We start from the raw sequence: 24362 nt of genomic DNA on the forward strand, positions 1-24362 counted from the left end.
TAGTGGTTAGGAGCGTGGACTTCTAATCTGGCGAGCCGGGTTTGATTCCCCGCTCCCTCACATGCAACCAGCTGGGTGACCTTGGGCTTGACTTTAAGTAATATCAGGGTTCTCTCATCCTCACCTACATCACATGGTGAGGAAAGGGAAGGCGATTGGAAGCTGCTTTGAGACTCCTTATGGTAGAGAAAAGTGGCATATAAGAACCAACTCTTCTTCCATTTCTGCACAGCAGATCTAATTCATATGAGAAGATCTCCTACCACATCCCCCCCAAAAAAGTGCCAAATCTGTTTGTACAGTATTGCTTCACATCTGGCCGATGTACAATGTTCCTGCATTATGGTTTTTAAAAAGTGTTCCCTGCTATACAGTAGCAAACTTTTAATTGGGGTAGGCTAACTACAGCCTTCCTAATACCTTGATTGCTGTGAGGAATGGAAGAGTATTCAATCATGTGAGTCAGGCGTGTATCAGGAATGGTGCAACACTACTTAGTACAAAGCGGGCCTCTGTTTCTTTCTGAATTGGTAGAGTCCAAGCATATATACCCCCACCACCTGCCTTTAAAAAAAATCAACACAGAGAGAACTTCTATCTGCTCGTAGGAGATAACTCATTGTTTCTCTACTTGCAGTAAGTTTTCTCTAAATGCTGGGGAGGTAACTCATCATCTTGACAAGGGTTCTTTACAGCTATTAAAAATAGTCTCTGCCTTCATTGAAGGAGAAAATCTATGGGGAAAGCCTTTACTCAAGACTTGTAGCATTTTCCATCATCAATTTAAAAATCTCCATCTTATCAGGTATGCCTGTAGGCAGGGGAACCGCTTCCTCCTCCTCACTGCAGCCTCCTGTCTTGCGTGGCTTTTCGTCTGCGCATGTCTCCCAACCGTTGCCTTTTGAATGTTCACAGAAAGGTGGGAAAGATCCACCTCCATGTGTGACTTCTGAAGGAGCTGCGTAAGGAGATCACCCTGAATTGTTTTGAATGCCATACACCCGTTCCAGTGGCCTTGTATTTTCCAACAGATTGGGTAAATGAGAGACCCTAATGCTTCAGTAGTAGCAATAGGAAGAGGTGAATTCAGATTAGGAGGGTCAGTTTCCTAATACAATGCCTGAAACATGAAGTTTCCTCTAGGGGCTAACAAAGGAAGGAAAACAAGATAAGAAAACTCTGCATAGTTTATACCCCCCTCTGCTTCAGCCTGTGTACTAAAAGACACACCACTGATTCTAGAATGAAGTTTCCACTGAAAATATTGGGGCTGCTCCAGATCTGTGTCTTTGCCAAGCAACACACAGCAGCTGAAGACCTCTTGGAACTATTAATTGTACACTGGTTATTACAAGGCATTTTAAAAAGAAACTTCCAGCTATTTTGGCAGAGTCACCTGACCTGTGCTCATTCACATATACACATTTCTCTGTCTCGGGTACACTGTAATTTTTTTTTAATGTCTAAAAGCTGGCTTTACTTTCGATTATCTTAAATATTGCTGCATTGATTGTGGGAAACCTTTTTCCGTGAATATGTGGAGGCTTCCCCCACACAACCTTTTTTAAATCCATTAACCGATCCTACTGCAAATTTCTCTGAACTGTCCATCCTCAATATCATTGTCTTTTTTCTCTGCATCTCCCAGCACCTACCTACCTACATTTCTCTCTTGGTGCAGTGATTAAGAGTGCCGACTTCTAATCTGGTGAGCCGGGTTTGATTCCCTGCTCCTCCCCCACATGCAGCCAGCTGGGTGACCTTGGGCTTGCCACAGCACTGATAAAGCTGTTCTGACCAAGCGGTAATCTCAGGGCTCTCTCAGCTTCCCCTCCCTCACAGGGTGTCTGTTGTGGGGAGAGGAAAGGGAAGGTGACTGTAAGCCGCTTTGTGGCTTATAAGAACCAACTCCTCCTCCTCCCCCCCCCCTCTGTTTCTGTACTTTTCTTTTCTATTCTCTACTCCTGAACTAGCAGCCAACATGGTTTTCCCTGACTGGCTACAAAAGTTAGGAAAACCATCTCCAGCCTCAGCTCAGTTGCAGATCTCTGGCTCAGTCTCTCTTTTGCCTCTCTAGTTCAAGATCCCAGAAGAAGGCCTTTCCCCTTGCAGGACAAATTGCCACTGGTGAAATGCCAAAGGAGAAAGGGTTAAATGTTGCCTTCTTCTCCCTCTGCTGTTTCTCTGACCCCATTTCCTCTTCCTCACAGCTGTTTTGATCTAAAACAAAAAGCCACAGGAGATTTTAATCACAGGCCTCCCTGATGACATCCAGTTTGGCTTTTTAAAGAATAGTTGGGATTCTTCCAAAAAGTCATAAATAGTCATACCGGAAGCTGTAATTGGGCTTCTGTGGTGCACCTCATGCTAAACCAGGCCAGAAAAAGGAAGGAAAAAAGCTGTCCCAATCTCTGTGCTGCAAAAAGAATCCCTAAGCTAGTGAGGCAGCTGAGACTTGATACAAGAAACAAAATTACACCCACCCCACTCCTGCACAAAACCAATTTCCTAGCATAGAAACCACCGACTTCTCCATTCTACCAGTCACCAGCTGATCTCACACCTATCTCTTTAGCAGAGGCTTAATGTTTCACAGCTGGAAAGGGGCAGCTGAAGCTTTCATTGCACAGAAATAGCATCACCTGCAAAATAACATGTCCTGTTGTTAAAAGGGACAGGGTGGTTTTTTTTTTCTCCAGGCAGTTGGCGACTCTACTTCCCTTGTGGGTGTAGCTTGCAATCCAGGGTAGAGGGCTTGCAGCTTTGACTACACGTGCAGCACCTATGTCACAGATGTGCTGCAGAAGCCCTAGGACATACTTTTCAGAGGTCTCGTGCAGTACACAGAAACAGGGCCTTGTTCATTGGTTGTAGCCTTGATTTATTCATCTTCATGGCTACTTGAACACCAAGCAGAGGGACCTACCTTGATCAGCCATTGCCTGCAGGGTTCTGGTTGCATTACCAGACATGCATCTTTATAGTGTGACCAGGCTCTTTGAAATGGATTTCACTGGACACCTAACTTCCAGGCATGGGAAAGCCACTGACACACAGGAGCAGGTAACCTGGAGCATGCTACCTGGAGCATGCTATAGACACAACTGAATTGAGTTCATTTCCTCACATTCCTCACACAAAGTATACTGGCATTAAAGAGATGAGTAAAGGATTAAGATCCAGCAGAATAACTTGGAGACGTCAAGTGAAATGTTGCTGCTTTAGCATTCCCTTCCCATAAGGCTTCCGATTCTAAAGACGGAGCTCCCAGCATTGTTTTCCTTTAAAACCACATAAAAGGAAGTGGGTGAGATTTCTATCAGGACACGGGCATGAAGAGATAAGGGAGAGTGCTGGTTTCCCAAGAGAAAATAGTCCCTAAGGAGGTCTTGTCTTGTGGGGGTAACACGCACACAGTTAGAGTAGCTCCACAGGGCTATTTCAGATCAAGCAAGTGGCATCTTGGGAAAGGCCCTGTGCCTTAATACCAACCAGAACCTCCCTCGCTGCACAATTCTTAAAGGGGGGGGGGGCATTAAAACCCACAAACAATGAGAGGCTGGGCAGGGGCAAATTCCTTGTGTGGAAATGGTCTGGTTTATAAATTATCCCTGCTCTGTACGTCTCCAAAATTGTCTCCAACCTGTTTGGAGTACTTCTTGGTCTTTATGTCATTTGCTTAGTGGTACTGCAGAGTCAGGAGCCTATCAGAACAGGCCTATTTAGACAGACAACCTGTGGCAAATCATGTGCCACTTCAATTGCATATGGGTGGGCCCTAATTAAATGGCTTCTAAAGTTAAGTGGTTGGAATAGATCTTATTTAGCGGTGTTTTAGCCAGGGGGATGAATACTTATATGAAGACATTTGTTTTTCTTGTCTTGAGTGCTACTTGTGTCACAATAAAAAAGATTTTGCACCTTCAATTTAGTAGACATGTTCTGAGAATCAAATGGTGGTAACCCCCGCCTCCAACCCAACTTAGCTACAAGTTGCAAGGCGACAAAGCAGGACAAACACTGAGGGGAGCGAATACTTTTGCAGACCACTGCATCTCATTAGCCATGTTTAGCTGGCCGAGTTTGGCAAGAAGGATGTTTGAGACACATTGATATCAATGCCTTCCAGAGAAGATCTTTTGGACTGATTTCTGCCCTGTGAACTTTGCTGCCCTGGCTCCCTTTAGGGAGTGCAAAACTGGGCCAGATGAGTTGCGCCTGACCAAATGCTCCTCCATGCGGGAGCAGGAAGAGGTGGTGCAACCTGCCCCGGCTCAAACTCCAGCCTGCAGACTGGCGTGAAGCCTCAGGTGAGAAAACAGTCCTGGAGACCCCTCCCCTTTCCTCAGGATTGGCCCTGAATTTTCAGTGACAGAGCATCACCCAATATTTTTACGTCACTTCCCGGTTTTCAGCCAGATATGATGTTGTGTGTCTTGCAACATCACTTTTGCCGCTGGGTTTGCCCTGAAAGCTTGGCAGCCTGGGATCACTAATCACATGCCACATGGCATTCACAAAGGATGTCAGGTCTCGCCATGAACATCAATCCCATTGTTTCTTAACCTGCACAAAGTCCAGTTTAGGTGCATCCATGTTCAAACGTTGACAGGAGAAGTGAAAGAAAGCAGAGGAGCCTTAAATAGATGAAGTCTAAACATCTTCTATTCTAGTATGAAGGTAGCTGACAGGTGAAGTTACAGAATACATTACTTGTAAGCAAAATTCTGGGAACGTAAGCAGCATTCTCCCTTGGAAGAGATGCAGATGACCATAAAAATTCACCATTTTGCCTCAGGGAAATGCTTTGTCCTGGAACAGTTCCAGCCAATGACTCAGGTGGGTCTCACCGAGGTTTACATTCTTTTCTGATGAAACAGTAATTGAACGTTGGACTCGAGACTCGCATTTCCGATAACCTGCTGAGAAGATGTGTGTTTTGCACAAAGCTGGTAGAATTTAGGTATTGTAAGGGATTATGCTGTCTTTGCAAAGTGTCAGGCAGTCTGGTCAAAGTATCACTTGACCCACAATAAACTCAAGAGGTAACCTTGGGACCCAACTAAACATTACCTAGAAAGGAGATCAATAAACACGCAGCAGCTTTATACATATCGGATGAGGGCTATTTGTATAAACATGGCACCAATTGTTACGCTATTTTTCCTGGCCTGCTCTCTCTCCATTCCAAGAACGGCCAGCAACCAGCTCTGTTATCACACCCTTCCAAGCACTCCCTCAGAACCTCAGCACACAAGTGTAATGTTGGGGTAACTCTCTGCCTACCTTCCAGGTCAACTAAGAGGCTGACAGGTAAAGGGGGGGGGGAAGAACTCTTGGAACACTCAAAATATTTGTATAAATGCCATTACTTCACAAGCTAGGAGCTTGCAACTGTCCACAAGAAAGGGGGCGGGGGGACAACTAAAATTTGGAAATCTCCTCCACCCTCAGCAGGCAAAATCTCATCAGAATTATTGATTTTACAATTTCAGGACTTGCATGTGGGCCAGGCGATTCACCATTATATTTAGCCTCTGGGAACCAACTTGATAGCCTCCCTGTACAACCAGATAAGAATTCGTACTCACAAATATTCAGAACTGAAAAGAACGGCATTTCCTTTCATTCTTCAGATTAGGGTCACGGTGTGTTAAGAGTGCCAAAAGAAGAGCACACTGGCAAAAAAAACATGATTTATTGGCAAAAAAACCACATGATTTATTGGTGTACAAAACTAGAACCGAAACACAGTGTGGCATAGAACATAAGGCCTGTATTCATTGGTACACGACATTATTAGGTTGAAATGATTAAGACTTTTAGAAGACAACGGAGAATCACTTCAAATTTTCCATACGCTGACTTTGCCGTCCCCTCTTTTCGATAGCTGCAGGAGAGAAGAGCAGCAGCCAAGAAAATTCTTGCCGGGATAACAGCTTGTAGGAGATGCTTCCCACCAGCAAGCTGGGCAGAAGTTTTCGCAACAGAACCTTAACTACTACCACATCAGAACAGTCTACTAACATGCCACTCTACTTCTTTGTTTAAGCTCAGTTAGCCCCGCCCCCAAATCCTGATGGCAGTAAGACAGTTGGGAACCCAGAAGATGAAAGGGAAACGAATGGGACCACCACTGGAAAAGCTCCATCGCAATCCCGCAATCAGCAACCCACATGGATAGATCCGACATCATTAATAAAATATTTCTTAAGAAAAATAAATATTCTGCATAATGTATTTACATAGCAGGGCTGGCTTCTTTCACAAAGAGCTCCACAACAGGGATGGGCAACCAGGTTTTCACCGGCATGCAACACTCACAGCTGACACAATAGGTACAAAGCAGCCCTGGAGAGCGTCCGCCGAAAGAGTCGCAGGGCTTGCAAATGGTGGGCATCTGGAATGGGATGTGGAAAGGAAGCAAGTTGCTTTTGGTCACCTCTTGAAGCTACCTGCAATTCCCAGCCAGGAAGTCATTGTCGTCTTACTGAAATGTTAATTCACCGATGAAGCTCCAAAATCTGACTAAATTTGCAGTGAATTCAAGTAGCCTTTCGTGGATCCTATTCCAACAGCTCATCTTTCCTTAGCAAGGTTTAGTGTCCTTCTACAAAGAGAAGATCTGCTCTGGTCCAAATTCTCTCCCTCTCCCTCAAATTACATCCCCTTTACACTACAAAGCACATTCAGAGAAATATTGCACAAAAAGCATTATACTTATGCTGCACAACTATGCCTCCCCCCAAAAAAACAAATACAGAAGAGGAAAATGCAAGAAAGGAGAGAAAGGTGTGACTGCACTTAAAATTTGAAGAGATCTATGAAGTGCTGGGGAGATACTGGCATGAAGCAACTGTCTGGGTCGTTGGCCGTGCAAGGATGTCCCGTATCCTGAAAGAAACGAGTGGCATGGTTATTTCCTCTTCAAGCTGCATCTCTTTATATACACAGAACTGTTCACCAATCCTAAAGTCTCATCTTGTTCAAGATCACCTGGTTCTAGTTTTAAAAAGTAGAATTCACGGCAGGACCGGAGACCCAAAATGTACCCCGCTAACTACACCTATAGTGTTTGCTGGATTCCGGAAGCAGGCGATATGGAGCAAGCTGGAGGGTGAGCAGGAGGACGGGGTGAGGGACCCCGCTGTTTCGTGATTTTAAAGGACTTTGCATCTCCGAAGAAAGCAACGTCCACCTGTGGACTATTTTAAAATCTGATGCTAGCTAAATCACTGTCCCACATCAACAAGCTGTTAGGTTAAAAAAAAAAAAAGCAAACAGGCACTTATTAAAGCAAGACAATCCCCTGCAATTGTTTTATTTATCTGAAACATTTCTAGGCTGTTTTCCTAATGCCCCAAAGCAGCCAGTCAGATAAATGAACAATCATATTCTAAAAAACCACAGAATGACCATAGATTCAACAGAAAGGTAGGTGAAAGCCCTGCTGCAGCAGACGACAAGTTCATCTGGTCCAGCAGCCTGTCCAGCATCCAACCAGTTCTTCCACAGAGACATATAGAGAGCACTGCCCCTGCCTTGCTCTTTGCACTCTTCTGTAACAAGGAGGTTTTATTTACCCATGATGAAGGCTAACAGCTGTGTGTCCTGCCTAGTCTCCTTTAGTGGCCGTCAACACGCAGTGAGGTTCATCAGCCGCTTCCTGAAGCACCACTTCCTTACGTCTGTCCTGAATCTATCGCTCCATGGCTTGACTGAGCTCTGCAAAAAGCTTTGCAGCCTTTGGAACTATTCAGTAGAAATGACCTTCGACAGGTAGACCTTCTAGAGCAGGGGTAGTCAACCTGTGGTCCTCCAGATGTCCATGGCCTACAATTCCCATGAGCCCCTGCCAGCGTTTGCTGGTTGACTACCCCTGTTCCACTGAGGTTGCAGTGGAAAAGCCCAGCGCTTCTAACTACCACTACCTAATTTGAACATGGACACTGGTACTGCAGCTTGCAACCAACCCAGATGGCAACTGGGCTGCCACACACACCCAGGCAACCCAATCACTGGATTAACCACATCACCTATCCCATCAGAGGCTTATTTACATGCTCATCTTCTAACACTTTATATGCCATTAAATGCCAACAATGCCCTCTGTTCTTTACATAGGACAAACAGGTCACACCCTCCACCAAAGAATTAATGGACACAAGCCTGACATCAAAAATCACAGGTCAACAAAAAACCACCAGAAGAATATTACGAACAGCGGCATTTCTAGTTGGATTACCTACACAATTGACTTTCTAAAATGATTTCAGAGTAGGGGAGAGATGGCGGAATCTGTGAATACATGTATTTACTCTTATGTTCTTTTCTATACTTTATAAATAAAAACAAAAACATCCCCCAAAAAACCACAGGACTGAGAAACCTGTAGGGGAACACTTCAACCTTCCAGGACATTCAATAAGGGACCTCAAGGTAGTTGTTTTATTGCAAAGAAATGTTAAGAACAGACGGGAAAGGGAGATTGCATAAGTGCAAGTTATTACAACACTCAAAACAATGGCATATCCTGGACTCAACAAGGATATTGATTTTTTTTATCTCATATGCTAACCTCATTCAACTCTTATATCCATATTCCTTACAATCCCCTTTTCATTGCATTTGGGACAATGAGACTAATGTGATGTAAGTATGTATGTAATGTAATTTAGAATCTTACTCTGTGGTCTTCAGACAGGAAAACAAACATAGCAGGGTTGGTCACTTGTGAGGATGATTCCATGCTTGGGTTGAGAGGGACGGGACTAGCAACAAGTCTCTTTTAATTACTTCTTTCCGCAACCAGGAAAGCATCTGCTATTAATCACTAACCTTAACCTTTTTATTCCCCCCTGTGTTTGTGAATGATAATTGAACCCAAAGGACTGATTTTGTTATTCTAGCAAGGAGCTATCCAAACTCTATTATTATGCTGCACATTTGTTGTGATGCTGTTTACTAATTTACTACTAATTTATTCTCTCCCTGTATCTGTACTCTCATGATTCCTGTTCCATTTTCTGAGGAAGTATGCATGCATACGAAAGCTAAGACTTAGTTGGTCTTAAAGGTGGCTTTGGATTCAAATTTTGTTCCTACAGATCTGGTGTCAAAATCCTGATTGATGTTTTGCCCTTTTTCCTGATCTGCCTTGTTTTCTGTTTTATTACCTGTAGCCTAGTTAGTATCACTTGCTTGTTAGATGTTTGGTCTTTGCACCACAGCTGGTTCTTTCCTGTGCTAAACTCTAGGTGCGAAACAGTGCTCCCCACCTCGTTGCCTGGGAAACTATCTTGGCCTTTGAGACCAGAATACCCAATTCATCAACAAATGTCTTTTGCACCCAAAACCATTTGATACTGGGAGGGGCTGGGTGCTCTAGGTTGATAAGGGGGTGCTTGCCTAAAATCCCCAGTCTTCCCAAGGACCCCAAGATGATCTAATTGTTCCCTTCCAATATACTTTCTTTTCCTCGATGAAGTCTGCTTATTGGAAGCAATTGTAGGTTTTCACAGCTGGGAAACTACCTGCTGATCCAACAACAACTGGTAGAGAAATGAGAAGAGGGAGGGAAAATCTTTTAATGTATCTATGCCCCAGCCTTTCATCATACCAAATCTGGCTCTCTAGTTACACATTTGCTGCTAAAAACTAAACCTAATGGGGAAATATCCTGCATAACAACAGATGGCTTAAAACATGTCGAATAGGAGCTGCTTTATGCATATCTATTACAGCCTTCAACCAACAGCTTCTTCCTATAGGGCTGCAAAGCCTGATTTGACAGTCTAGCAATGAAATAGAGGTGGAGTGCTTTATCTCCCAGGCCATTAAATCTCTACATGGTGTTATACACAGCTGTGATGAGACAGAATCTCCCTGACACATTTTCCCCTGCACCATAATGAAATCTTCATACAATATTTTGTCTTTTATGCCTTCTGTAATCTGTCCTGCATTTCAAATGCCATTCATCTCTCCATCGCTTGCTTTCATCCCACTCTTCAAGCACCTTGGCTACTTTATTGTTTCAGTCATCCAAGGCATCTATTGTGCTTCTGAGCACTCAGCAATTTAGTGCGGATGAGTTCAAGACACACTTGGAGAAATGCATGCAGATTTGATTTTAGTGTTATTATCAGTTGTGACCTGTTAGAATGAGGGAGCCCGTTCTTTCCCTCCATTACCATACCGAGAAGCACATTTGTTGTCCTCCATTGTCTCTTCCTCTTGTCTCTGCCTCTTGCCCTGTGACCATCCCTCTTCCTTGGCCAAGCTCAACAATTCCACCAAGGTTTTGTGTCAAGATTACCGAAAAACCTTGTGAGCCCCAATTTGGGTGCTCCCAAGACTACCGAGGCATGAATAGTCAGATGAAAGGGCATTAGCAGACCACGTAATATAAGAAAGAGAAGAAAGGCCCGTTAGGCGCAACCAATTCTGGGACCATTTCTCGATGAATTTAAGTTCCATCAAGGTGCTGTTAGACACAATACTCTGCTGCATTCCCTCAGTATATCTAAAGAAAAGAGCTCCTGGAAATCTTAGCCTGTAATGAGGAGTACCCTTCCAAAACGGACACCTTTCTTGCCTTGTGTTGGCTCGCCATATATGGAAAACCTACACTTTTTTTGTGCCTCAAAGCCCGCCCCGTCCTGTAGTATGTAAAGGTCAATAAAGGCTGGGAATGCCTCCACTTCCTCTCCGAAGCCATCTAGAACTTTGTTCTGACTTCACCCAAAGTCTTCCTACCTCTCACTTTCCACCAAGCCCAGGAAATCCGAAGTGTTCTGCTTCCCTTGTTCTCTGGTTCCTACCGTTACTATACTTCGTATCCTGTTCTGTTTTTCAACCTGCGCCTGTGTATTCAGTGGGCCCCCTTTCTGTGTGTGTGTGTATTTGTGTGTGAAGTGCTGTCAAGTTGCTCTCTGCCTTAGGCTTCCTGAATCACTAACTGTATCTGCACAGTTTCTCCACCCCTATCCCCACCCCAGGTATAGGCATATAGATGCTTGAGATAGGTATGCATGTCATTCCTCTTACGCTGGGTGTTAAGACTTGAACCTGCAGCTCTTTTAGAATGACCCCGAGAGGCAGATCCAGGTCGGTAGCCGTGTTGGGCTGAAGGAGCAGAACAAAGTTGTAAACCGCCCTGAGACCTATTGGGAGAAGGGCGGTCTAGAAATTAAATAATAATAAAAATAATAATAAAAAAGTTTTGAGTCCAGTGGCACTTTTAGGACCAACAAAATTTTATTCAAGGCTTACATCTTAGTTGGTCTTAAAGGTACCACTGGACTCAAAATCTGTTCTACTGAGAAGCAGAGAACTTTTCTCTTAGGTTTGGCTTTCCCCACGGTCATGTCTTTTACTTACTTCCTTTTTCTCACCACAACAAGAACCCAAAGTTGATTATAATATTTTCCCTTTCTCTATTTCAGGCTAAGTGTGTGGTTGGCCTGCAAACACCCAGCAACTTCCATGGGAAAGTTGAGGTTAGGACCTGGGTCTCTCAGATGGTAGCCTGACATGTGAACTACAAAGCCAGGGGTGGCCAAACTGTGGCTGTCCAGATGTCCATGGACTACAATTCCCATGAGCCCCTGCTAGCAGGAGCTCATGGGAATTGTAGACCATGGACATCTGGACAGCCACAGTTTGGCACCCCTGCAGTAAGCCATGGAGCAGGCTTTATATCTGGCATGTGTGGTAAAGGAATGCCACAGAAATACATTGCAATAACATATACTTGGGGATACTAGTGAGTTAGTTTGCCCAATGCAAGGGCTGGGTTCATGGACAGCCAACCTATGGAATGACGGCAAACCGTGGTTTTGGGCACACCTGAAAAGCAGGATAGGGCCTTGCAGCACTGTTTATGAGGCCTCAACTCTACCCTTCTTGTTCCATGGCTGCTGATACCCCACAAGAGACTTTAACCGAAATGTTTACACATTTTGTCTACCACTTGAGGCAGCCACCATATATATATTATTATAAAAGATACTCTAACTAGAGGAAAAGCCACACCATGGCACAAAATGCCATATGGTATACTGCAGTCTACATTTCAGCAGCATTTTCTCCCACTCTGACCTTGGCTGGTGGTGGGTCTAGTTGCCAGCCAACATGGATGGCTGGGCAACCATTTATCTAATCAATCATCGTATCTGAGATCGGAGCAACCTCCCCATAGGTCAGATTTCCCCTTCTGCTATGGATTACGGCTCAGCCCTGAAACAGGAGGCACTGAGAGTTGCTTTTCCTGCAAATAGCTTTCAGACAGCCACTATGAGCCACAAGGAAAGGTGGGATATATTTAAATAAACATATAACTCCTTGCTGAATGGAATATACCAGAAGGCGTCCATCCTCATGGGGAAGCAATCAAGTTGGTCCTGGTTCTTCATCACAGAATGCCGACCTTTTGCAGTTAAGTTTAGGATACTATCAATGGTATTAATTCTGAGAATGTGGCAACGCAGCATATTATTAAAAGTATTCCTAGTAATTCATATGGGATGGATTCCCCATGGTGCATTTGCCACAGACAGGAGGATTTCCACCCAAGGAGAAAATCCTGCGGAGTGGGCATTGATCAGGGTACCACTCTCTCCCCAGAATACCATTGGGGGCTGCAGTAGGGGTAGGCAAGGAAATCATGCTCCATGTGTGGAAATGTTTTAGGCTTGGATGCTGCTTGATCCACCCATGTGCCTCCACAGAAGCACTCTAAATCAGGGGTAGTCAACCTGTGGTCCTCCAGATGTTCATGGACTACAATTCCCATGAGCCCCTGCCAGCAAACGCTGGCAGGGGCTCATGGGGATTGTAGTCCATGAACATCTGGAGGACCACAGGTTGACTACCCTTGCCCTAAATGACAACATCTAAAATGAAGAAAATGTCTCATTACAACACAAAGCCCTAGGTTCCCCTCATCCCCCAAAGAAAGAGTTAACCGGCAACTGCTTCCCCTTATACCAGGCAACAAATATGCTTTTTTAATTTCAAGTACTGAAAACTCAGAATTTTGTGGTCAAAGAACACTGTTTCATCCTGTAAAGTTAACAACTGTGACAGCAATATGCTCAAGGTTGCAGGCATCACATTTACAAAGGAATATCTTATTTATTTCAGCTGCACAGCATGGATACAGAGAAAAGCCAGGATGAAAAGCACACAAAGTACCTTCAGCAACAAAGCAAGGTGGTAGTCCTTTTGAGGTCAGGAGGGAAGAAGCAGGAAGGAGGGCAGTAAAGCAAAAGAGAGGAAGAATTTATTGGACTTAATGACAGCATACAAAGTACAGTACATGGTTTATAACAGATTTCTGAGTGCTGTGCCTAAAAGTTTTATTGGTTGGAGAAAATTTCCTTTAAAAATTATGCAATTGACATCTTGTGAAACAGCTTTTTTTGTGGTGCTGAATTCCTGGTAATTAGTGAAGGCCAGTGATTAAGAAATGAAGACAGAATAAGCAATACAGGATCCAGCATTACACTTCAACTTGTGTTAGAGCTCCTGCACAAGCAGAAACACAAGAACAACACTTGTGCCAAGTCAAATTTACTGTAGAAGAAGAGGAAGAGTTGGTTCTTATATGCTGCTTTACTCTACCAGAAGGAGTCTCAAAGCAGCTTACAGTTGCCTTCCCTGTCCTCTCCCCACAACAGACACCCTGTGAGGTGGGTGAGGCGGAGAGAACTCTGACAGGACTGCTCGATCAGCACAGCACGATCAAGGCTGTGATGAGCCCAAGGTCACCCAGCTGGCTGAAAATGGGGGAGCGAGGAATCAAACTCAGCTTGCCAGATTAGAAGGCGCCATTCTGACACCAAACTGTATCCCTACTTGACTCTCTGCTTGTGCAAGATCTTGTGACATTCAATTGTGGGGCACTGCAAGATATAAGGAGGAAAGTGCTGACTGTTGCACAAGTTCTTATGCAGGTGAACCTGCACTAAATCTTTTTAACTTTCAATATGCGTGCCACCGGACCCAAGCTGCTAAAAGAAAAGCCCCATTGGGTAGACAAGCAACAGAAAAGGTGTATGCCCCATTGGGAAGACGAGCAAACCCGTCTACATGATCTTGCGCAATGCCACTCACAAGCGGAATTGTGCCGTGTAGATTTCTTCTTCCATTTCTGCACTGCTGGACCCAACCCCATTATTTATTTTGCCTTCCTCGGCCAAGCCACAATAGTGAAAAGCCACTAGCCATTTTCACTTTCTCATTAACCCTACAACATCGTCAACACATTCATTGGAAACAAGTCCTACCCAGTCAACAGAGCTTGCTTCCAGGCAGGTTGCCATAAATAATTTTTAACTGTTACTAGCAGAACATTATGGGAAGTAGGGTCTTGGCAGTGATCACCGGCCACGGCCAATGAATGAAGTTGGATGCTTATCTCCTCTGATCTCTTCGGCATTCTTCCATCATTTTCACGCGTGATGCTTAATCACCACTGAGCTTCTGTTTCAGTAGCTAGAATCACTATTCATACCCAAGACAGGCATTTACATATCCTCATTACAACCTTGACGCGTCAGCAACCTTATACATTGCGTGCGGAGACATCTTTCAAGTGGCTTTGGATGTTCCCAGATGTGCCAACCAGTAGACGCCAAGGTACTTCCACTTAAAAAGCCCCAACAACTCGCAATGTGCGTCTCACATAAGGGAGATTCTCAACCTCCAGATGTGTGCAGAGCCTGAAAAATCTCCTCCAAATGTGTACACAATCATTTGGGCTGGTCACTTGCAGAGACTGAGTCAAAAGAGGCACTTTACAGTCTCTTTCCCTTTGTGGCCACCAATGAGTGGGCAAGCCAGCCAGTAAGGCACTGAATTCACCCTCTTCCTTAATTCTGCTCAGATAATTAATCTAAGAAAAAAAAGGCCTAGTCACTTCCTACAGATTCTATGCAAAATTTATTTTCCCTGTGCAAATTCCCCTTTAGATTATGCAAAAAGCTCCACACACAAATAAAGGTGGAGGTTTGAGGCATTCTCACACGTGCTGACTGGCAAATCCTTTAGCATCCACAGATGTCTTCTGTTCCATTCCTATAAGCACCCGCTGGAAATTAATGCTTATGCTACACAAATTATGTTATCTACCATTTATATTAATTTCTTTCCAGGGTTGAACTTTTAAATTTGATTGATATGCCACATATTTTGAATCAGTGCCATTCTAGTTTATAGCAATTTCTTTTTTAAAAAGCTGCTACTATCTACAACACTGCTGTCTTCTCTTAGCATACTTTCCACAGTTGGCTACCTTTGTACCTGAAGTTCTATTTTTTTTAAATGTCCTTACCTTCCAGAAGAGAATACTGCAGTGACGACAGAAATGCAAAGTATCTCCATATTGCTCCTTTATGGGGTAATATTTCTGAAGTGCAAAGTACATCAGCTTCCAATCAATTAGACCTTTTTCTGACAGAATGAGATGCCTACAGAACTGAACACAAAGGCAACACTTGAAGGGTAGCACGTTGTACCAACCCACATGCCCAGCAGACAAACAGCTTCATGGAACCAAAGACAGAACGTGTATACAAACACACCTACCAAAAATAATCTCTGCTTATTTGTAAAATATTTAAGGAGATGGTGGATAAGCTAAAAAAGTGTTTTGTTTAAACTTGTACATTGCTGTGGTCCACTCATCTGAGCTGATCCAAAGTAGTCACACTAAGAGTGCAACTGTTGGGCATAATTGATGATGATGTCATCCATTCAGTCGCGATTCTATAGGAAAATCTTCATCATGTGCCCCTGTCTCTGACTGCTTCTCTTAGTTGGTTCATGGCCATCCGTGTCAGCTTTGATCGTGTTGAGCCAGCAGATCCTTTGGCGACCATATTTCTTTTTGCCGCCGACCGTGTCAAGCATTAATGATTTTTCTAGCGAGTTTGATTGCATGATGTGTCCAAAGTAAGTGAGCTTTAGTAGTAATATCTTGCCTTCTAATGACATAGTTGGTTTGCTCCTCTCTAAAACTATCTTGTTGGAAACTTTGGCTGTCCATGGTATTCGCAGCATTCGTCTCCAACACCACAATTCAAAAGCATCTATTATCTTCCTGTCTAATTACTCCAGCCTATTAATATTAAAGCAAGCCCTGCATAGGACTGAATCCAGGCAGGCTTCCTTACACGTCAGCATGTCTCAGATAACCCTACAAGGCTACATTTCTGAGGACACTTAAGTTGGCAGCCAGTTCGGGTAAAACAGGGCCTATTTCCAAGTCTACAGGAACATGCGAAGGCAAAAGACAGGCCTCATTTTAGTTCTGTGCTTCCGTGGACATCCTTTATGGACCACTCAGGTGGAAGGCTGCTTCCTTTTTTGGCCTACTTCACACAGAATTAACGTTTCAGAAATTCCTCTCACCTGCTTTTCAGTAAAATGGTACTGACAAAGCTTTTTCCATAACTGCCGGTCTTCACTGAGCATGTACAACGTAGGAGTCACTTGGCCTAAGGTGACGATGTCCCAACCATCGGAGAATCTGTAGAAGATGTTATTCAGCATATGTAAAGGAAGATCACTGAGCGTAATTCCGTTGCTGACTTGCTGGAAAGAAAATTAACAGCTGTTGGTTTCAGACTGCTAAGAAAACGACGGTAAGTCATGAGCTCAGCTCTTAGACCCCCCTCTCCTGCCGCCAAGGAAAAAATGCCTCCCTCCCTCAACAGAAAGCACACACACATGCACAAGGCTAAACAGTTGCACTCATTTGGAGATCAAGTAACTTTAAAATAAATAAGTCAGCTTTACCATTTGTTATATGGAGATAGTTACATTAACAATACTCTGCCACTCTCAGAGATGGGGTTATTTGTTGCTCAAATATACATTCTGAGATTTGGGGGGGGATTAGATCAAAACTAAAAAAGAGATAGTGAGATCTTAAGAGAAATGGCTTTCTCAGCATATTATTTTTTGGGGGGGGGGGCAGAAACAGTATCCATACAATCCTTTCACCGTTATGATATAAAAATGTCATATACCTTGGTCATCTGGAGATTACTGAGCTGCTGTTGCCACAAAAGGATAGTTTCCAGTCTACAAATCCAAATGTCGATGTTGCCGACCAACACCGACTTCCCAACGCTCCTTATTAAGTTGCAGAGTGTGGAACTCAGGTCCTGGAGAAGGTCCTTGATGAGACGCGGGTTGTATTGGTCTACCAACACTTGAAGGGAGAATTGAACAAACCAACAAACAAACAAACCCACACACATGAACATTTTGATTTCTACTGGAACACAACAGGTTTTTTTTTTCCTTTGCTCAACTGCTTAAGGCAATAAAACCGTAGCATTCATTGGACAAACAAATAAGGGCTTATGGAAGAAGAGGCATGGGGAACACTGAGAATGTTACAGAATAGCACTGCAAAAAGATACAGGCAAATAAATAACAGTGTATAATGTAATTAGAATAGACAAGCTGGGGTGTTAAAGCATCACAGAGCAGGGAACCCTTAGCCCCCCCCCCCCCCCAAGATCGCACCATTTCTCTTCCCAGGCTTGACCACTCACTCCCCCCCCCCTGTCCCCACGCCATGCTCTGTGGCTGCTTTCTCACTACCCTACAGCGATAGAGGGATTGCTTAGGCGACAACAGAATGCCATCCGTGATCTCAGGAGATACCAGTATGCATTCTTCATTTTTGGACACACCCTTTTAAAATCTGAGCGCTTTCCTGCAAATTTGGGAATTCCCCAAGACTGTAAAAAGTCTGCATCTGTACAGATGTTTCAGTGAAATAAATCTTGTTCAAAAAAGGAACAAAACCCAACTTTTATGTTCAGAAGATAAGGCACAGAGAAAGTGCTGCTGCTTGCTGTAGGTTTTCTGGGTAGTTTGGCCACGGTTTGGTAGTTTTAGACCCTGGCGTTTCACCAGCAACTGTGGTTGCCATCTTGCCATGTCCTACCTCTGAAGATGCCAGCCACAGTTACAGGGACTAAAACGACCAGAATCAAGGCCCCACAGTCCGTAAAACCCACAACCACCAGTTGACTCTGGTTTTCGACAGTGCTGAAAGCTATCAACAAATTTCTGCTTGTTTCTAGGACATACATCTGAATGTGAATGCACAAAAGGAGTCTGCAAAATGGGCGCGAAGGGGGAGGAGACAAAAAGGAGATTTTCCTCCTTTAAGAGGAGGAAAACCTCCTTTCTAACTTTCCATCATGCTCTCCATCCAAATCTTTCCAGCTTTCAAGAACCAGACCCAGGAACAGCAGCTGCCTGTTGCCCTTTGTCCAAGCCGAGAAATACATGTCCCAATGTTATTCCACTAGGAACTACAACACAGCAGGGGGTATGTGAAGTTGGGCAATAGGTCAAGGTGTGTGAAGATCAGCCGAGGGGGCAACCTTACCTTTTCGGACAATTTTATCCAAGATGTTGAAATAGTTCTTCTGAGCTGCACCGCTCAGAGAAGTCAACTGGGATTTAGCAATTAACTGCAAAAGCTAAGTGAAAACAGTCTGCATTAAAAGAGGCGTAAAGATGTGAGGCATGATTAATTATGTCGTTTACTGATGCTTCTTAGAACTGGTCAAAATATAACGGAGGGAGGGGAAGCGAGAACCCAAGTGGCTGCACAGCTAACGGAAAAAAACATCTTTAGAGAAGCAGATATGACCATGAATCATACCTATGCCGAGTTACTTAACTGTACTTGTTCATCTACTGAATGAAGATGAAACATATGATGGGGAGGTGTGTAAGCTGAACTGAATCTCGGGGTTGACTTATGCAAGTTTCTCTTTGATGCTACAGCAGAAGCACAAGTTACTCATCCACCCACAAGACAGTGCTTGCGATTAACAACTTAAGTTGCTATAGAAGCTACATAAATTTGCCCTTCCAATCTAACCCAGAAAGTGTGCAGAGCTTTCTTCAAGGTCTCAAGCATGACCCAGGCAGAAGAGCACTTTTACATACTGCTGATTTCAACAGGAATATTAGAATAGAAGAATAGCATCAAGATCAAAAGCTCATCCAACCAGCATTTGGTTTCAAGAATGGCCAATCAGATGCCCCATGGGAGGCCTAAAGACAGCAGCCCTCATTGGCTGACTGCTCCCCAGCACCATACAGCTGTTCGCCCACGATGGACCCCTGCCAGAAATCAAACAGCCTTTTAATTCCAATCTTAGCTAGTGGCCATTTCCACACGTCATGAGTCTGGCAACGTCAACTACCCGTTGTGTGAACTATTTTTTCCCCCTGACTTGAATCAATTTCCAGTCAACTTTATACGGTGACCCTGAATCCTAGTATTATGTAAGGAGGGGAGGTTCTCTCTATCCACTTTCTTTACACCATGCATGAGATGCTCTATGATTTTAGCCACCTTTTTTCAAAACTAAAGAGAAGCAAAAAACAAAATCTTAACCTCCAATTGTTGTAGCTGCATTTTTTGGCAGCTTTCTCCAGCATTTCAGTAGTATTTTAGAGATGCAGCAACAGAATATTCTAAAAGTGGCCACATATAAGGGAATTAATATACAGTTTTATTCTTGGCCTTTTTTCCTAATGATCCCTGGCAAGGAATTTGCCCTTCTTATCTGAACTGCCCATGGTGGAAAAGCAATCAACAGCTTCTGCTGGGCAACAGTTTTACAGCCTCATTTCAAAAATGAGGTTGTTGACAGGAATAGACTCCAATTGAGCACTGCCCCTGCCCCTCAGTTTTCATGCAAGAACAAAACAAAATGCAAAATTTTAACAACCCTAAATAGTGTTCATGAAAAAAAATAACATACAGTACAATGTAGAACTTCACTATAGATTGCATAACAATACTAGTTTGCTGAATGGAAATTAAATAAGAAAAAGACTGGCCAAGATCTGAAGACGTACTTTAAAAATGTCCGAATTGTTGTTGAACCTACTAAGATTTTTGACTCTTTGAACAGCAGACTCTTAAACTATTCTTGAAAACCCTCTGTTTTACAAACAGTTTGTCTTTCTGTGCTGGAGCTACTCTTGGAGAACAAAGTCTTTGTTTCTCATTGAACATACACAGAACAGTGCTGGCCTTGGATTCCTGACTATAATTTGCAAACTCATTATCAAGTTGGGATGCTTTCGGAGGAGGTATTGTGCAAAGGACTTCCATGGTCCTCCGAAAGTGTCTTTCCTGGCATTTAAATGTTACAGCTTTATATATAATTGAGTTTAAAAAAAAGTTGCCAATGCACAGCAAGGTTATTTTAAAAACAAACAATCCCTCTGAAGTGGTGGTTAGTGTCAGACTAGGGCCAAGAGACCTAGATCCAAATCCCCAATTTCTCAGGGAGCTTGTCGGGTGACCTTGAGCAAGTTACTATTTCAGCCTGAGCTGCCTCACTGGGTTGTTGTAAGAACAGAATGGAAGCAGGAGAACAGTGAATGTTGCTCTTTGTTACATGAAGGGAAGAAGTAAAAAGAATACAATTAATATCTATACAAGGGAAGTCTGACTTACTTTAACCACATAGTTGAATCTTCTGATATCCTGAATTGCACTTGAAAAATCTAAGCGATTAAAAGCTTCTCCCAATGTGCAGTAGCCATGCCTCTTGAGAAGAGAAACAGAAACCTGGGTTAGATGTGCACCGGAAGCTTTTCTACAGTAGACAGGACCTAAAAGACCCTGGAGAGCATCAGCCATCCAATGATTCGACCACACAGCTTCCAGTGTGTCCTACCTACCAATTTTCTCTATTTTTTTTCCTTTTCCATCCATGGAAGTTTCCATTTTAGGGGCTGTTAAAGCCATTTTAACTTTGCATTCCTCCAAGATTGCTTATCCTGCATACATCTGCTCTTAGGATTGCCACTTGCCCAATCTGACAGGCATTCTCTTGCTGCATTTGTCCAAGAAGCCAATGATGAAAGGACAGCATCGTAAGTATCATGACATCACTTCTGATGACAACCCGGAACTGGCATCACATCCGCAGCACAACACTCTGGGAATTCCTCAAATCTCTTAGAGCAGGGGTAGTCAACCTGTGGTCCTCCAGATGTCCATGGACTACAATTCCCACGAGCCCCTGCCAGCATTTGCCAGCATGTTAGAGCACTGTGTTGTAGCTATGACAATGTTAGCGAGTTTTCATAGGAAGTGACTTCACTGCTTTTAAGTGTCTTTCCTTTTTTTTGGGGGGGGGGGAGACTGTCAACTCACAGCTGACTTACATGGAGTTTTCATGGCAAGAAACTTTTAGAGGTCATTTGCCATTGCCTGCCTCCATGTCACGACCCTGGTATTCCTTGGAGGATCCCCCAACCAAATACTAGACAGAGCCGGCCCTGTTTAGCTTCTGAGATTAGGCTAGTCTGCACTACCCAGGTCTGGGCTTCCAAGAAATCTACTTTTTCAGGAGTCAGGCTGGCAACCATGTCTGCTGGCCATCTGTCCAGAAATGGAAAGAATGGCTTAGTAAGTAAGAAGCCTGAAGAAAGTTCTCATGTGCCTGAAGCCTAGAAATGTAAACTGCTTTTTCAAACAGTTCAAGACTGATTCACAAAAAACACAGACCCAAACAACAACAACAAAAACCCTACTCTTACCAGTAGAAATATTATTTAAATAGGGAATTACCAAGATCACACAAACCAAACTCACTATATAGAACACTTACTTCTTTGGTACTCTCTTTATGAACATAAATCCATTTTTCATGATAGAAACCTGAAAACAAAGAGGTTCATTTTAAACTTTTTGGGTTATTTATCAAAGAGGAAAAATAAGAAGCACTCAAAAATTCTAGAAGTAGGTAATGGCAGTCTATTACCACATACCGATTGCAATTTTAACAAGTCAGGAAAACACATTCTCTCTCTTATTTGCCTAAAGTACTGTGACAGCTTTATGTAATACAAAAGAGTGCGGTTGCTGAGAATCAAAATACAACAAGAAAGGGAAAGGCTGTTTTGCAATGTCTTTTAAAAAACAAACAACTGGCCTCATCACACATTTGAAACCAGGCTTCCCCATGTTTCCCCTGCTGGACAGGAACCACATATAGAAAATAGTTCCCTTCTCCCTTCCAATCCTGGGCCAGTGTGCAAAACAAACAAACAACCCTTTTAAAGAGAGCTAAAATTCTGCCCCTCAGCCATAAGGGAGGGGTAGAAGAGATGGGATTCAGTTCTGTCTCCCTTTTCTGTCTTTACTGTTGAAAAGCTGTTGCTAAGATTTTAACCACTGAAGGGTTCTATGTATGCACTCTTGAACCTTTGCAACTTATAGATAATTATACCATTATTGGTTTTAAAAAGGACCTGTTATAACCTGTTCTGATGCATTTAAATATATACAGATCAGCTGTAAGAAATACAAAGTCTGAGAAAGAAAATTAAAACATGGTGTCTATCAACTTGAAAAGTAGTCAATATTTTACTGAGGCCCAGTGAGTAGTCTTTTAAAAGCTTGTGTTTTAACCAGCATGTGTAACAAAAATGACAGAGTTTATTCTTTGTAGTGCTTGTCTTTGATGCTGCATCACTGAAAAGAACTACACCAAAATTCCACAGTGCTATCCTGCACAAGAGTTTTATACCTCTAATCTATTGCTTTCATTTGCCCACCTATGGCAGGACACTTCCAGGTAACTGTGGTCCTTACCTGCCAATACTCATCTGGTCAGCAGGTAGAAACGAGAGTCAAAACATGAGAGGGGGAACTCTTTGAGGCAAATAAAACCAATAGATCAGAGTTTTCTTTTTAAAAGATAACTAAAGCTTCCTCGACTTACAGGAAATTCTGACCATAGCATTCTTGTTGATTCCTAGAACTACCCTTTGCCACTTATGGGTAGCATTACAGATCACCAGGAACTCTATAGTCAGAACTCCAGGTAAGTAGAGGAAGCCTTATTTTAATTTTTTCTTCTGGGATGCTGGCCGCTCCTCTGCCCTTCCAAGCCCACAAGCTCAATCCTCTTGCTAGCAAACCTACAGTTGGAATTATTTCTACAGATGCCATATAGTCAATGCTTTGCAGTCATCCATCAACTGGGTGTCCCCCCCTCTCCCCCAAAAAAGTATGCCCAAGAGATGAAACAACAAGGAGCCTGGAATACATGCCCCCCCTCACCCTCCACATGGCTACAGAGTTAGCTAAGTTCAGATAAAAGATAGGTACAGTTAATTATTTAAGCTACATTGCGGTTGGGAGGATACAATTCTGGCTAGTTCTCAGGTAACAGAATGGAGAAATTCCCAGGAGAACAACAACAGTGTAAAATGCATTAATTTTCTTTGTAAGCCTATCCATACCATGGATCAAGAAACCAATTTCACAAAAGCTAGCAAGAGAGGCAAAGAAAATACAAAAGCCTAATATTTTGACACAGAGGTAAATGCCAAGGACAGCACAAAAGGTAATATACAAAATTCTGTCCTATTACCAAGCTGTTGAAAAATCATGACACAGAATCCTTGCTTTGAAGTCCTATCTCTCAAGGATTTGTTGCGTTTGAATGGTTTGTTCCCAATATTTTCCCTTCCAGTCTAAGAGCTTCTGCAGAGTTTGATGAGTCGGCTCTAAGTCTAACTTAAGAATTCCTCACCTCAAGCCACGACAAAATCAAATTAAGCTACCAGAGGTTGTTCAGTCCTTTCTGAATACTCACTGTATCTAAACAGAAAAAGAAAGTCTGTACAATTAAAAAAGCTTGTATATCATCTGTTAACTATAGGCTGGCCTAATAAAAAAATCATCATCTCAACATTTCTACCTTTTTATGGGGAACTAGCATGGATGTGCATGTAGTGATTTACATACTGACTAAAAACAGCTAGACAAAAGATGACTAGGAGAATATTCCCCAAACCGTTATGTGGGGGTGGAGAATTATACCAGAAATGAACCCATCTCAAGGAATCAAGCTTCCAAATTAATATCTGTAGTTCCAGGGCATCGGTACAGAACTTTTACTTATTCTTTATCAAGTATTTCTTCAGCAACTAAAAGCAAGGACTGACTTGAATAGAATGTGAGTATTGATTAAAAATAAATAAATAACCACACACATCAATCAATACAGGAATAAGAGATTTTCAAAATCAATCCGTTCTGGAACAAGAACTTGCTCTTACCATTTCTGCCTGAATTGCTTCTATGTAAAACCTGTGCATTACAGTCTAATAAAAGCTGTCCAACCTACTCATGTGCTTCTTATACACTAGCATTTTAGGAGAATGAAGAATGGGCAAAATAAATCCAATAAAAATAAACCTGCATAACGTTTTCTATCAGTATCACAGAAATAAATGATCTTGGGTCCTGTGGTAAATTTCCTGTAATGGAAGAGGAGTGACTT

At 43.0% G+C, this 24362-nt stretch overlaps 1 protein-coding gene across 4 annotated transcripts in view; it reads right to left on the minus strand.

Moving 5' to 3' along the window:
* Positions 1–5679: 5679 nt before the first annotated feature.
* The window catches only part of FBXO25 (F-box protein 25), a 34341-nt gene continuing 15658 nt past the window's right edge, over positions 5680–24362 (minus strand). For 3 of the 4 annotated variants that reach the window (XM_077309557.1, XM_077309577.1, XM_077309568.1), the window contains exons 4-11: positions 21678–21727; positions 20516–20608; positions 18419–18512; positions 17037–17221; positions 16417–16599; positions 15338–15481; positions 13198–13224; positions 5680–6894 (exon numbers count right to left, since the gene is read on the minus strand). In XM_077309557.1, coding sequence (XP_077165672.1) covers positions 6805–6894; positions 13198–13224; positions 15338–15481; positions 16417–16599; positions 17037–17221; positions 18419–18512; positions 20516–20608; positions 21678–21727 — 866 coding nt within the window. In that variant the 3' untranslated portion in view covers positions 5680–6804. The remainder of the gene's footprint in view (positions 6895–13197; positions 13225–15337; positions 15482–16416; positions 16600–17036; positions 17222–18418; positions 18513–20515; positions 20609–21677; positions 21728–24362) is intronic. The other variant, XM_077309587.1, reaches the window with a different exon arrangement.

The sequence above is a fragment of the Paroedura picta genome, chromosome 1, assembly GCF_049243985.1.
Source record: "Paroedura picta isolate Pp20150507F chromosome 1, Ppicta_v3.0, whole genome shotgun sequence".
In the NCBI taxonomy this organism is placed as follows: Eukaryota; Metazoa; Chordata; class Lepidosauria; order Squamata; family Gekkonidae; genus Paroedura; species Paroedura picta.